Raw genomic sequence first — 15698 nt, 5'->3', positions numbered from 1 at the left:
TTGAGAGCGGAAGGCCATGCTCTTAGAATTTTGCTGGGGCAGTCCACTTGAGATGTCTGGTCACCCTGTTGCTATCATCATTGGTGGTGATTGGAGTCATGGCCCAGGGTAAGACAACTGAGAATTTCCTCTGCTGAGGTGTGTACAGCACAGTATGCCTCAGGCAACAGAGCCTAGGAATCATCTAATGATATCTAATATTTCGTTTCACTTCATTTCACTTATTTCCTTATTCCCTGCCTACCTTAAGAAATTATTTGATAATAATATATAATACTGCATGTATGGTAGTAAACAATACATGCAGTAGAATCATAATTGCAAAACATTAGTGCTAATGCACCAGGTGCAATGCCTGAGATTTCATGTAGTTGACCAAACTGGGCACTTTCTCAGTGTGAAGCTGAATGTTTATTCACGTCATGGTTTTCGTGACTTATGGAGCAGAGCTGAAAGTTTCTGTTGTTGGAAGTGGTCAGTTGGTCATTCACTTACTAAAGAGAACACCGATTGTTTTCCCTTTTTATTCCAATAATATGCCTATTAAATTACCAAGTCAAGTGTCCAGTAGGCAGCTGGGTATAGAGTCTGGAGCTCCAGGGTTGGAGCTGGAGATAACGAATTTAGGAATTACCGGCACATATATAGCTTACTTTTTTATATATAAATTTTTGGCTGCGTTGGGTCTTCGTTGCTGCACATGGGCTTTCTCTAGTTGCGGTGAGTAGGGGCTACTCTTCATTGCTGTGCGCAGGCTTCCCATTGTGGTGGCTTCTCTTGCTGTGGAGCACGGGCTCCAGGCGCGTGGGCTTCAGTAGTTGTGGCTTGCGGGCTCTAGAGCACATGCTCAGTAGTTGTGACGCATGGGCTTAGTTGCTCCGCGGCATGTGGGATCTTCCCGTGTCCCCTGCATTGGCAGATGGATTCTTAAACGCTGTGCCACCAGGGAAGTCCCTATAGCTTACTTTTAAAGAGGATGTTTTTAGCAATCTGCAAAACTCTTTGCCTCCACTTCTTTTGAGGAGGGTTTTTCATATGCTCCCCTAGCTTATTCTGAATCTTTGATGCCATCTCTTACCAAGAATCTAACTAGAAAACTGAAGTGTGAAGACACTTCTGTGTGCAGTGCCCGGAAATTGCAGGTAACAGTACGAATTTGCATTTGTTAAGTGGTCACTCTGTGCCAGATACTTTTTTGATTGCTTTACATGTACTGGTTCATTTAATCTTTATAAGTATACCATGATGTAGGTACAGTTATCTCCATTTTTTAGATGAGGAAATTGAGGCACCAAGTGGTTTAGTGATTTGCCCAGTGTTATTCAGTTGGTAAGTAGAGAGGCTGAGATTCATAGACAGGCAGTCAGAAACCAGTCTGTGTACTTAAATTTCTCAAAGTTAATTATTCTAATTATCAATGATAAGCATCTCATCTCTAAAATAATAATCCTTTATCAGTTTAAAGAGGCTCATACTTTATAAACCTTTTGTTTAGATACATCATTGTTATCAAATTGTCTATTAACTCTTAGTCTCCCAAAGTGTACTCTTCTAAAGAACACTGATTACTCTGAGATACAAATAAGCAGGTTGTACCATTGGACTTTGAGAACAATCTCTTCCCAGGAACTCATACTTGGTCCTAGAGCTCAAGGCTCACATACCTGGCTGTCTTCTTGATGTCTATACTTATTTGATGAGAATGTCAAATGTAAATGAGGCCCAACTCCTGAATTTTTCCCCAAATCTGCTTTTTCTCCAGACTTCCCTATCTCAGTAAATTAAATCACCAACTGCCCAATTTCACAAAGGCCTAGGCATGTTCTGATTTATTCATTTATTTAGTTCCTTCACCCTTTACATCTGATTTATCAAGTTTTGTCTCTGCCTCCAAAACATATCCTGAATCTTTTTTCCTTTTTTATTTTTGCTTGTTTGTTTTTTTTTGTTTACGCCATCAGAGCACATGCTGCCATCCTCTTGCCTAAACCTCTGCGGTAAACTTCTAACAGGGCTCCCAATTTCCATCTTGTCCCTCTGTGCTTCAGTCAGCAGACAAATTGATCGATCAGATCACATTCCTGCTTAAACCTGTCACTGGCTTCCCTCCAACACACAGAATAAAACCTAGATTGCTTACCATGGTTGGTATCTGCTGGAACTTACTGACTCCCCTCTAGTTTATGCTGTCCCAGCCACACCAGCCTTCATTGGGTGCCTCAACAGGCCAAGCTCATTCTGTCTTAGCCCTTTGCAATAGCTGTTCCTTTTCCTTTCTGGACTGTCCTTCTGAATTTTGAATGGTTGGCCTTTTCTTGACATTAAGACCTAAGTTCAAACACACCTAAGTTCCTGTTCAGCAAGTGTAGAGTAGCTATCTACTTACATTATCATGTTGCAGTATTTCTCATCAGAGCACTTATCACCAACTATTATTTTCCTTATTAAATTATTACAGTCTCCCCACACTAATATGTAAGCACCATATGAGCAGAGATTTGTTTATCTTGTTCTTTGCTGTATCCTTTGGGCCTATAGTAGTATCTGGGTACTTAGAAGGCACTCATTAAAGATTTGTTCATTAAGTAATTAATTGTTAATATTTCACAGCCACATCTTGGAGACTTTAACATAGGACTTCTGCGTCTAAAGAAGCTTGGTCCACTGGAAGAGTTGTCAAAATCCTGCTTAGGCTTTTGACGGACTTGGCAGATGTTGCTTTTCTTTTTCTAAAAATACATTAGAAATCTGTGTTTTATAACTGTGTTTACTATCATTTTATTCTAACCATATTTGGGTTTAGTTTTGAAATTATATATTTGAAAGAACAGCAGTCTTTTGCTTTGTAAATGAGCTGATAATTCCTACTGGTGACAGCTTTTGTCACCTAGGATCAGTGTGATTGTTCATTTTGTTTGAGATTGCTGATGTAAGCATTGTAAATATTTTTGTTGTAATATCATTTTATCCTTAAAAATCACATCACTTTATGCTGAATTCCTTCTGGAAACGGTGAAGTTGGGGAACACCTTGGATTTTTTAAACCTGAATAACTTAAGTTTTGGGGTTTTTTTTTCCTTTTTTCACACCAGAGTTTCCTTTTCTCACATCTATAGGCAGCCATGAGTAGTAGATATTGTAAAGCATTGCCTCTACATATAAAATTCAGACTTGGAATATTTACAGTAGTTGTTGATAACATACAACAGAGGATCAACTTCAGAGCATGTTGTTTTCAAAATCATTTATTGAACTCTCATGCTTGGCTCTCTTTTAAACATTGTAATGGAGTTAGAGGGAAAAACATAATCTGTTTATGGGCTTTATACATTGATGTGGTTCATCAAAATGCAAATGATATTCTTTTAAGACAGATGCTTAAGGGCAAAAACGGGTAGGATAAATTTTAAAAGGTGAGAAGAAGGAAAGAGGAGAGGGATAGGTGCAACATTTTTGTTCTGTACTTGAAGACTGTGTAACAAAGTCTGTATACAATTTCTATAATTCTTGCAAATGATTAAACAAGTGGTTCTTGACAACAATTATGAACGTTTAAAGGTACAAATTTATACATCTTTCTCTAAATAGCATGTACAGTAGCTCTGCTGTCTTAGAAAATACCAGGAATTTGGAAGGCCTAGAAATAGTTCCATTTCCCCCTCAGATTCAACATTAACACATTACATTATTTTGTGGCACAAATCCTTACTCATCTGATGTTCTTTAGTTGAACACTTTAGGGCTTTCATAGAAGTATACATTTTACTAAATATCTCACAAACAGCTTGAAATATAGTTTCCCCATTTTCATCAACTTTCATAGAATTCTTAATTGCATTCTTAAATTGCTAGCATTGCTTTTAAAAATTAGTTGATTAAGGGGCTTCCCTGGTGGCGCAGTGGTTGAGAGTCTGCCTGCCGATGCAGGGGACACGGGTTCATGCCCCGGTCCGGGAGGATCCCACATGCCGCGGAGCGGCTGGGCCTGTGAGCCACGGCCGCTGGGCCTGCGCGTCTGGAGCCTGTGCTCCGCAGCGGGAGAGGCCGCGGTAGTGAGAGGCCCATGGACCGCAAAAAAAAAAAAAATTAGTTGATTAAGCTCTTAAGCTCTTGAGCTCCTTGTTAGTCTAGTTCACACTAGACCAGAGGTCAGGATACTTTTTTTGTAAAAGGCCAGGTAGTAAATATTTTAGGCTTTGTTGGCCAATGTCACAGCTACCCAACTCTGCTATTGTAGCATAAGAAATGATCAGATAATAAATATGTAAACAAATGAATGTGGCTGTGTTCCAATAGAACTTTATCTATAGACAATGGTATTTGAATTTCATGTAATTTTCACATCTCACAAAATATTCTTCTTTTGATTTTTTTTTTTCTGTTTAAAGACGTAAAAACTATTCTTAACTTGCAGGACATACAAAAAGACAGTGGGCTGAATTTGGCCTGTGGGGTCTTTACATTTATAGACTCCTGCCCCAGACTCAGTGTCAGACCCCAAGAGTTATGTCACATGTCCTCAAAAGCAGGAATTTGAAACACATCCCAGAGAGAATTACTCCATTACATCAGTTACTCCATTACTCAGTCCAGAATTATCAGTTATGTCTGAGATCAGTCACTTTCCTGTTACAATCAGATACTTTATTCTAAAAAGTTGCAAGGAGATTAGTTCAGAAATCATTGAAGCTAAATAAATGAACAGCTGAGGAAAGACTCCAGCATACAAAATCATACAAAAATTAAAATTTTTGTTACAATTTGAATGTGTTTTTGCTCACTTGGATTTTTATCTGCTTCCTTTTAAAAATTTAACTTAATAAAATCACTATAGAATTATTAGGATAGCTTCTTTTATTTTTATCTTTGGAGGAATCACATTTCTGCAGAAACCGGATTATGTTCAGGAGGCAGAATTCTTTATATTTTGGTTGTGTTATAGGTCAAACACCATTTTGTTGAACTTATCCCAGGTCTAAGTTGTTTATGCATTTTCATTGCATTACATATTGCTTTAAAATAAGCATAGTTTTTGTTAGGATAGATTGTGTTATTTTAAACACTTTTGTCTCAATGGGATTAGAACTGTGTTACCATTTAAAGATAGGTTTCTGCTGCTCTCCATAGAAGTGTAGCTATTTTCCTATCCTTTTTTTAGTTATTTGTACAATATCTTGTCTTTCTTATCTTGCTTGCTCTTGAACTTATGCCAGCTTGGCATGAAAATTTACTTTAGGGAGTCTCTTAACATAGCAGAAAACAATTTTGAAACCTCTAACGTAAAATATATTTTGTGTTCATCTTCAAGGTAAAACATTCCCAGGGTATTGAGTCTTTCTAGTACTGTTGGTGCTTGTTTTTCCTGCTTTGTTTCATGGTTTTCTTCAGTCTATTTGGGTTCCACCCTAGGAGGTTCAGTGTTTTTCCTTTGCATTAGCATAATTATCAGTGCAGCATATCTGCTTTTCCTGACCCTATCATATACCATTGCGATCTCTTAGCACCTTTTCTCACTTTTGTCTTGACTGAATGGCCCTTCTCTCCCTCATTCACTCATTTCTCTGTTCGCTGAATATTACCTGTTAATGTCAGGCATAGCCCTAAGCCCCCTACACATTTTCCCACTGCACCATCCACCCGTTACTGCCCTGCACTTCCTTCTGAACTGTCTCTCTTGTATCATTTTCTTGTCAGAGGGTCATCATCTTTTTTTGTAGTCCACTCCTTCCATTCTCCTACTGCTTTCATTTAACTTAGACTTTTCCACTTCGGTTTTTAATTCACCCAACCTCCTCACCTTCTCCCTGTGCCATTTCCTGATCATCCCTCTCTTTGGCTTGTATAGCTCAATGCTCCCCAGGCTACCAGCTCCTTCTCCTCCTCCTTGAAATTGAAGTGGGTCCCAGGGACATTTGTATAGTGACATCAATGCATTGAATTGGGCTTGGCTGGATGAATGCGAAGAATGGCAGTTCCTTTGCTCCTGCTCTGCTGACTTCATCCCAGGACAGCCAGCTAAAGCACTGTCCTTAACCAGAAGGATTTCCTCCAGGATCATGCATCCAGTTCTTAGTGCCGAATCACAGAAAACCTTGGGTCGTGCTCTTCGTAGAATGTATCTATTTTTTCTGACTGAAGTTTTATGAGATACAACTGTCTCCCATGTCAAAAATGCCTTATTTGTCTTAAAATATCATTGTGTTACTCTATCCACACTAAATTACAGATACATGTTTCCCTTGATTCAGTGAGTTTTTAGTGTGAAGAAAAGAACTACTTTAGTTTACTGCCAGGGAACTGAGCCCCGCCTTGTAGATGACTGGTTGAATTCAGTTTTCGTAGTTGACGTACTCATGGATGATGAGAACTGGGAGGGACCTGAAGAATTATTCAGCTTTTCTGTTTTACATACTAGAAACTCAAGGCTTAGACTAATGAACACCAAGCTCAGTGTCAAATGAGTGAAAAACTGGAATTGGAATTTGAGTCTCCTGATCCCAAGCTTTTTTTTGAACCAACTGAGTTTTCAATAGTGTTGATTCAGATGTGATTAAAGAATGTCCATTGAGATGATAAATTGTCTTTTTTTTTAAACATCCAAGACCGTGATTCATATCTCCCTAAAAGATCTTAGTATTAGTGACCTTTGACTCTCAGATGTCCTGATTACTATAGAAAGCAATGATACCAATCTAAAATGGTTTGCTTTACAAGCCTAGCAATGAGATTCCATGGCCTGTATATACAGGAGGGGCAACTTACTAGGGAAAGTGGGACAGAAGACTACGTGCCAGCAGCCAAGTGTGCACACTACACCAGCATTTATCAGGTAGGCCACACAAAGGACGTGTTCGGCTGTTACTCATTTTTGTTGTTCCTTTCTTCCTTGTAACTAAGAAGTACCACTTGTTTTTTTCCTCCTGGTCATAAAGAAGTCATATTTTTAGAACTTAAAGTATGATTTTAATTGTCCTGCCATTTTGATGGAAATAATCTGACTTTCTTGAAGCAGATTAGGAATCCTTGATACCACATCTTCTTGGCAAAGTTCTGTGGAATGAATTACTTCTGGGTTCACCAGAAAACTTTTGAACTGTTCTAATGAATTCAGTCCTATTCCTGGCTAATGATAGTCCAACTTTGGGTTGGATTACAAGTAGGATGATGAGTTGGGAGGATTTGGGGTGTGTGTCTGGGCCTGTGATTGTGTGTATATGCATATACATATATAGTTAAAGTAATTGCAGATGTCCTGCTCTTTCAGGATGATATTCACCAGGTCCAGCAACCTGTGAATGAACCAACCGTCTGTCTGTTTGCTGTTTCACCATTTCCCGGAGAGACGGCCCTTCATCTTTGTCCTTCCATACTAGTAACACCGGCTTTCCAGATATTTCTGTAGGTGAATGTATCCAGGCAGTACATTTGCATGACTTACCTTTTCCCTCCCATGTGGAGGAAGGTATTAGAGGTGACAGTCCTTATGATGTGTAGCTTCCCACAGCCAGTCTTATCCATAGGCCCTGGGAGAACTTTAGGGGAAAGCTTAGCAATGCCTGTAGATTTTGGTTTAGGGATCCGTGTTGGGATTCTCTGCTTGCATACCTCCTTGATCTTGAATTAAACAGAAAAACAGAAGGTGGTTAATGGTACAGTTGGTGGAGAAACAGACATGTTCGGGACATAGAGTCAGCTTGGAGATTTTGGCTTCTTTGAAAACACTAGGTTCTAGGGACACATCAGACTGTCAGGTTGAAGAAAGAAAATTCAGTTAAACAATTCTGCCAACATGAGTTAAGTGTGTGCTGTGTGCAAGGCCTTCTAGTGTAGATAATGTTAGATACAAAGATAAATAGGTCATGTTTCTTGCTTTTTGGCAATCATAGCGTAGTGGGAGATAAACAAGAAAAGTGTCCCAAATTCATCTCAAAGGGTAATGAGATTGCCAGAGAAAGGTTAATTTCAACTGAGGGATCTAAGAGAGCTTTGCTGAGAAAGTAACATTTGTCTTGGGCCTCCAAAGACTTTTAGGATTTTTAACAGCAGGAATGGGAGAGCATTCCAGAGTAAAGGAATACTTTTGGCAGTGTCCCTGGGGTAGGAAGTTGGATACAGTTGAGAAATGGAATGACTTCAAATTAGGTTGTATTTGAGAAGCAGAATGGGAATGTAGACTGGGGCTAGATAGGGAAAATTGTACCTGATTCTATAGACAATGTGTGTGTAGTAGGGGGATAGTAAGGACTTAGGTTGGGGGGAGGCACATTATGGAGGTAGAATTGTATTAATATTTGTCCACAGTTAGCCTATGAGGGTTGAGAGAGGAATCACAGATAGGTTGAGTGATCTGGACTGGGAAAGTGGGCTGTAGAGTGTGAAAGAGTAAAGACTTGATTTACTTCATATTTGCTTAGAAATATACTCTTATTTTCATTTATTTAGGAAAAATATTCTTGGGTAAGAATACTTGTTGGTGAAGAGATGGGAAAAGGTCTCAGCTAACTGTAATTCTCATTATAATCCACAATGATGATGATGATGATGATGATGATGATGATGATGATGATGATGATTTCCCCCTCTTTTGCTGGATCGTCCTTTCCTTGCTGTGAGCTCAAAAATAGAAATCTTTTAAAAATGCAGTGTAGTTTTCATCATAGATTCTAATACTGTTCTTGTGGAAACCCTTCTTATATTGTTTTTCATTCTATAGAAATTTGTTTCCACATTTTTTTTGTACTGATAAAGTACAGTAAAGCCCCTTGGTCTCTTTATGTAAACATTCACTTATTTTAAATGCCCCCTAACTATTATAGCAATCATATTTAGATTTTCAAATAAACACTACACAGAATTGGCTAAAAAATGTGAGTCCTTCAATAAAGGATAGACTATATGGGGAATATGCTTTCTTTTGGTACAGTCTTCTCTATGCCTAGGCACTAGGAGTGTTTTAGGCTTTAGTGTTCTTACTGACTTTTTTTTGTGGTACGCGGGCCTCTCACTGTTGTGGCCTCTCCCGCACAGGCTCAGCAGCCATGGCTCACGGGTCCAGCCGCTCCGCGGCATGTGGGATCTTCCCGGACAGGGGCACGAACCCGCGTCCCCTGCATCGGCAGGCGGACTCTCAACCACTGTGCCACCAGGGAAGCCCTGATATTTTTTTTTTATACTTAATCCTAAACATAGCAAATGAGATACTGATACTCTGATATTATTCTCCTGCCAGGAAATAATCAGAGATGTAGGCAAGGCTCTTTGTTTTAGCATTATTTATAACAATGAAAACTGGACACAGTTTAAGGCTCTAACAGTCAGGATAGAGTAAATGAATTACACTATAATCACATGAAAATATCATGCTGTCTTTAAACAATTATGCTTTTCAAGATATGGGAAAGTATTTATTCAGAAATGTTAAAAGCAGGATTTAAAACTATATACATACTTTATGTATATTTGAAGAGAAAATACTAGGAGAAAATATACCAGTGCTATCAGTGTTTAACTCTGGGTAATGGAGTAATAGTGCTTTTTATTTTTCTTATATCTTCTATATTCTCCACATTTTCTAAAATAAGTATACAATTTAAAAAAGTAACACTAAGTTACATTAAGGCATAAAAAAGGAAGGAAATACTTCACAGATCAGGACATTTCTATGAACATCTGCGTATTGTGCAAACCATGAATAAGTAGCAGCTGCACTTGAAATCATAATTCAAGTCAGCTGATCTTGTAACCACAGCATTAATAATAGCCTTTACAAGATAGGTTTCAGTGATGTCCTTTAACTTTGTCAGGCTTTAGACTGGTTGTCCTATTTAGTGTACAAAAACCTATGATGGGATCCTACTTAAATTGTAGATTCCTGGGCCTTACCTCTAGAAACTGTAATTCATTTGTCTATGAATGCACCCAGGAATTCACATTTTTAATAAACCCTCAGGGTGGTTTATCTGATACAGGTGGTCAGCCTGACATACTTTGATAAACACTACCATAGTTGAAGCTCATTTAGATGTAAGCTTTAAGGTCTTTCTAACCCAGAACTCTGACCTGCCTGGGTGTGGGAGGTTCAACACTGTGGAAGGCCAGGGTTTCATGGCCCAGTGGTCCTAGATGCTCATCAGAACCACCTGTGGGGCTTTTAAAACACTGCGATGCCCAGATCCCATCTCAGAATCTACTGACTCAGATTGTCTAGGAATGTGGTATGAGTACCACAGGTTATTCAGAACTGAAATCTGTCCAGTAAACTAATTGATATGGAACACAATATTGATGGGGCTTTTTTCTTATAAGCTATACTGATATGTGTTGGTGAAGACAGTATGGCTTGGAATGGTGGTCATTGGTAGGGTCAGCTGCCTGAAAGTTATTGGGCTCCCATTGTTTCTACACCATTGATGGCTGCAAGTTGATTTTGCTTTTCTTGATAACTCTTGATGTCACTACATAGTTTTTACCTCTAGATGGCAGCAAAGGCTAGTTATATTATTAGGACAACTCTAAATGTCATTCTCAAATCTTTGGAAAAAAATGATGCTATTTTTGTTTTCTTCTATGAATTTTATACTTGGACATGTTTCAGTAAATGAGGTATAGAGCTTTAAAATGTGTCATCTCTTGGATCATTTTTTAGAACACTATGTCAAATAGCTCCAAGAAAGTTTTATCCAAATTTGGAGTGCATATTGCAAGAGGAATCCGTGCATATGCCTCTTTTAAGACCACACAGTGAATGTTCTACTCAACAGTTGGAGGCTCCTGGGTTTCATCAGAAAGCAGATGTCTTGGAGGAGATTAAGCATGTTGGAAAGCTCATTCATAGAAGAAAAGTTTTTTGGGGTTTTGTTTTGTTTTGTTTTTAATGTTTAACTCAGTTCAACATGGAGATTGGGATTTGGAATGGATTACAGGTCTGAAAGATGATGAGTTTATTGAGGCAAAGGCCTTGCTTTTATTTAGGGAACAATAGAGAGAAAAGGAGTATTCATTAAATTCTTTAAATGTTGGCTTGTTTGGTCTATAGGTTCTTAAAAGAAGCGGAGCTATCTATGAGACTCTGTGGTTATAGCAAGTCATTAGATGTCAGTGAGCCTTAGTGACCAAAAGAATTATAGAGAGGTGAAAATGTTTTATTCAAAATCTTAATTCTATAACCCAGTTTCTACTTGATCCTTGTGCTCCTTCATGTTATCATGGAGGGCAAACATCAGAACAATATCAGCATTTAATGAGGAAGCTGTCAGATCCTAGTTATACAGTTGGAGTCAGGATGTTTCCTTTTCTCTAAATGAGATTAATTTTGTAAGTGCTTTGAACCTTTTTGGAGATGTATTGGCAACATATTGTGTAAGAAAGCTGTGTTCCCTCAGGAATGTTCCTGACTCCAGGGACTGCAGGGCCTCTCATTACACCTTTAGCTCTAGGGGTCGAAAGGCTCAAGGCTCCCAAAGACGGTGGGTCATTTTCATTTGTGGTCATTGGGGTGGTGCAGGGAGGGGGCGGATTCAGGGCTGCCTGACTCCCTTAGGGACCCAGCTGTGGAATGCTTGGTCAAGGCCGTGTGTTATCAGAATAGCAGTGCTTTGTATTTTTGTTTTTCTCTGTTTAATGGGAAAGTACATAAGTAATGATGATGGATATGGTGATGAAAAGGAGGAAATGCTAAATTGAGAAAAAAAACCTTTGAAATATTATTGTCTTCTTTTGTCTTTTATATTGTTTGGTAAATCACTGCTAATTTATTAATTTTTTTATTTTTTTAAAGGAAACAACAGGTAATGAATCTGGCAGATAGCCTAGAGTTTCATATGCTGCTTTGGCTTTTTTCTCTTGATTTTCTCAGAACTTCCTCATTATACAATAAAACTTTATCACTAAAGATTTTACAGTTTTATATGGCAGGGGGTCCTTCAAAAGGAAACTCTGTAGTTTCATTAGCTTATTCTCACTAACCTCTTGTGAGAGAACATTTGGTTTTAAATAGAGCTACAGTGCTATGATTTGTATTTAAGAGTTGTCCAGTTTCTGAGGTGAAGGCTAGAGGAAATTGATGCCTGTATTTTATAATGTAACATGGTTTGTGGTTGTACCTAGTCACCTCCCAATCTCTCTGTAGTAATTACACCACGGGCAGTGAGGGCAATCCAAGAATAAGCATTGAAATACAGTTTTCAAAAATCCTTCCTAACCTAGTTGCTTCCATTTTGTGCCCAGGCACATAGCATCACATGTAGAAATAGAATGTTAAAACATGTTAATCTTGAACGGTTTTGTTTATTCCCTTTCTTTTTATTCATCTGTCAGGTTTTTCACCTCAGTTTTTTTTTCTTCTTCTGTTTTGGTACCCACTCCTCTCTTTCTCATTCCCTCATTTGCACCCATGTAATTTTTAAAAATCATTCGCCAGCTTATATTTTGCAACAGCTTTGGATTAGTGGCTAGAGCACTGGCTATGGAGCCAGATAGACCCGGGTGGGTCCCCATTCTGGTTCTGGCACCACCTAGCTGTGTGTCCTTGAGCAAGCCAGTTAGCCTGTCCAGACCTTAGTTTCCTCATCTGTAACCCTTATTTGGGGATTAGACTGCCTACTTGCAAGTTCCTTAATTGGTAGAGATATTGTGTAGAAAAGTCCGGGGCACATCTGAAGTGTCAGGTCTGTGTTTGTTGTTACTAATGTCAACATTATTATCTTTGTCTTTTTCCTTATATCTGTTCTTAAGGTGCTTATTTCTTGATCATAATCAAAACTTATCTTCTTGTTTATTTTACCTTTCTTGTTTTTCTGCTTTATCCCTTGTTCTCCCATCTCTCCAATTAATTATTGGAGACATGTTGCTAAGCATAGCAGTTGTGGCAGCTGACCAAGCAGTGTCAATTACTGGGCTGTGTTTCTAACCACCTCTGGCCCAGAAAAGTATCTTCACATCCTTTTCCCTCCTTATCCTACTTAGTCTATTCATTGTCTTTCTGTTTTAGAGTTCACTTGAAAACATTTTTTTTCTAGTCTTTCCTGTCTTTTTCTATCTTTTAATTATTCAAAAAACAATGCAGTTATACCAACTATAAAGCCCTTTGACCTTGACATTCAATGATTCTATGAAAAGAACAAATGCGAGCCAACTGTGGCCACCAGGTATGTTGTTAGACCTGCGCACCTTTGTTGAGCACCTATTACCAGCCGTATTTAAGTCCTGGATAAGGTAGGACAGTGGTTCTTAAACTTCATAAGCCCAAGAATGACCCAGGCAGCTTGTTAAGATGCAGATTCCCTGAACTAGATTTCATAGGTGTGGGTATGTAGAAATCTGTGGAGTCCTTGGTAATTCTGATAAATGTGATCAGTGACTGCATTTTGAGAAACATTGATATAAGAGTTTCAAAACTAAATGACAGCTGATTCTTGCTCTCAAGAGATTATAGTATAGGAGGGGTAACAAACGATTATAATGAGGCAAAATGAAGTGCTGTAATAAAAGTACAAACAGAAGTGTTTTGGAAACTCAGAGGAAGATTGAGAAAAATAAAGAGATTTCTAGAGGAATTGGCACTTGAGGTAGGAGTAAGATTTCAATACAAGGGACAAAGAGAGAAGAGCATTACTGCCCTAGGAACAGCATGAGTAAAGGTATAGGGCTAGAAGCCCTGCTAGTGTGTGAGAGGTTGGTGAGTACTGTGTCCTGGTGAGGGTGCAGATTATGTCCAGGGTTTCAAAAGGAGATGAGGTGGGAGGTGGAGGTCTGATAGAAGGTTTGGATTTGGGGCACTCGGTAATGTAAGTGCTAAGTAAGTGCTGCTTTTAGGGGAGGGACTGAAGAATTGCCATGATCAGGACAGTGTTGTAGAAGGATCACCAGCAATACAAGTGAAGGTTGGATTAGAGGTGAGGGATTAGAGATGCTACTATTTTACAGTAGCATCTGTACTGAGGTGTGGATTTGGGGAGTACTAGCACAAATAAAAGGGGGAGGGCAGAGGAAGAAATACCGGGGCAGAGTGGCTGACTGGATTTGGGGGATGAGAAGAGAAGTGGAGAATGGGACCCAGATTTTGACCCTGGGTGACAGAGAAGGTGCTGGACCATCACCAGAAGTGAGACAAAGCAATCCAAAGAGCAATCCAAGAGTGACAGTGCACTGGGGTGGGGGCACATGCCAAGTGTGAAGTGTAGTTGGACCTTCCACACATGGAACTGTTTGGTAGGCACTGAAAACTTGGAATTGTTGCTTTGAGAATCATCATAGAAAAGTTCTTGATACCATTCAAGTAGCTGAGACAGCCCAGGGAGAAAACGTAATTCCTCCTCATCTGCCCCTTTTTTCTTCTCCCACCATGGGTACTTCTATATCCTTTTCCCAGAGCCTGAGAGGTGAGTTTTGTTGGGCCCTATCCTGTGCCCACATTCCCTCTACAAGGCTGCCTATCTTAATAACTGATAAGAGTGTAACTAGTTCTGAGAGCAGCCCTCTGAGGAGGCATTTCTTTCCAGTACTTGAACAATGCACAGTGATTGAACCATTTTCCAGGCACTGATTGGCTAGCTGGGGGGAAAGAAATTCTGCCTCTCTCCTGCAGTGACCAGGCTGTCCCCTGGGCCATTGTGTCTGGGCTGAACAGATTACATAAACTCACACTCTGTAGGGGGATCTGCCACTCCTTAGCACAGGGGCGATCAGTAATTACAGGATGGTCCCCGTATAGCACATTTCCTTCCTCATTGGTAGTCTGAGAATGCCTGGAATAGGGCCATAGTTGATAGGATGACCTAAAAAAATAGTAGTAGTTGTCCATTGTTCTCCCTAATCCTCTTATTACCCTTCTTAGAAGCTGAAGTCAGCGGCTCTGGCAGCATTTATATTTTCCGAAATTTTTGTAATAAATATGTACTATTGTTATAATCAGAATAAAAAGTTTTATATAAAAAAATTGTGCTGCTTATGTCTGTCACTATGAGAGATATTATCCTTCTCAGAGTAATCCCCGCTGCCCTGAAGGGACTGTCAGGTGTTTAAATGTTTCTTATGTTATGGACTCTTTGGGGATCTATTGCAGTTTTTAGTTAACTCCTCTTTCTATAAAATGATACTTTTCTGAGGCCTCAAAACTGACTGATATCAGTGAATTCAGGCAAGAACACAATTAAAAGGCAAAGAACAGAAAAGGAATAGCTCTTTTTTTTTTTAAAGAGAAGGGAAAAAAACAGCCAACTCTCTAACGGTAAAGGATAGTAATTCTTGAGGAATTGCTTTGACTGGCCGCATTGAAGCCGGTTTTCATACGCACTTAATTGTTATGAGAGATAATTGGAGACCAATTTGAAGATTTTCCTCTAAAATGGCAATTTTATTTGTGATGCTCCCTTGGTTTACAGTCATTTAATCCTGAACTGGAAGCAGAATTTAGAGACTGACAAGGATGAACCCTAACATTTCTCCCTCTGAGCTCAAAAAATATACAATGCTTTTTTTTTTTTTTTTTTTTTTTTTAAGTGATTTTGGGACCATAAGTCTTTCCTTATAAGTCATGATGTTGCTTGAGAAATGGAAACCCTGAATTAGGGTATACCATCCCAGGAAGATTTTCAAGGGTTCTGCAAAGGCAGAAGTTCCACCACCTCTGGGCTAAGCTGGTGGTGCTTGTCTTTTTGATGGCTAAACCTTGATCCCTAAATTGCCTTTTCTGGAGGTTT

The 15698-nt window shown here is 39.1% G+C and overlaps 2 protein-coding genes across 6 annotated transcripts in view; one reads left to right on the top strand and one right to left on the bottom strand.

Annotated features, from left to right (window-relative positions):
* Positions 1 to 15698, top strand: part of CMSS1 (cms1 ribosomal small subunit homolog) — a 383373-nt gene that overhangs the window by 3288 nt on the left and 364387 nt on the right. The window lies entirely within an intron of this gene.
* Positions 3230 to 15698, bottom strand: part of LOC101319409 (filamin A-interacting protein 1-like) — a 50721-nt gene continuing 38252 nt past the window's right edge. Inside the window, exon 3 of the mRNA XM_019922737.3 lies at positions 3230 to 7614. Within this exon, the coding sequence (XP_019778296.2) occupies positions 7435 to 7614 (180 nt within the window). The 3' untranslated portion in view covers positions 3230 to 7434. The remainder of the gene's footprint in view (positions 7615 to 15698) is intronic.

The sequence above is a fragment of the Tursiops truncatus genome, chromosome 4 (assembly GCF_011762595.2).
Source record: "Tursiops truncatus isolate mTurTru1 chromosome 4, mTurTru1.mat.Y, whole genome shotgun sequence".
Classification (NCBI taxonomy): domain Eukaryota; kingdom Metazoa; phylum Chordata; class Mammalia; order Artiodactyla; family Delphinidae; genus Tursiops; species Tursiops truncatus.
Note: the sequence above shows the minus strand (reverse complement) of the source record. Positions and strands in the feature narration are given on the sequence as shown.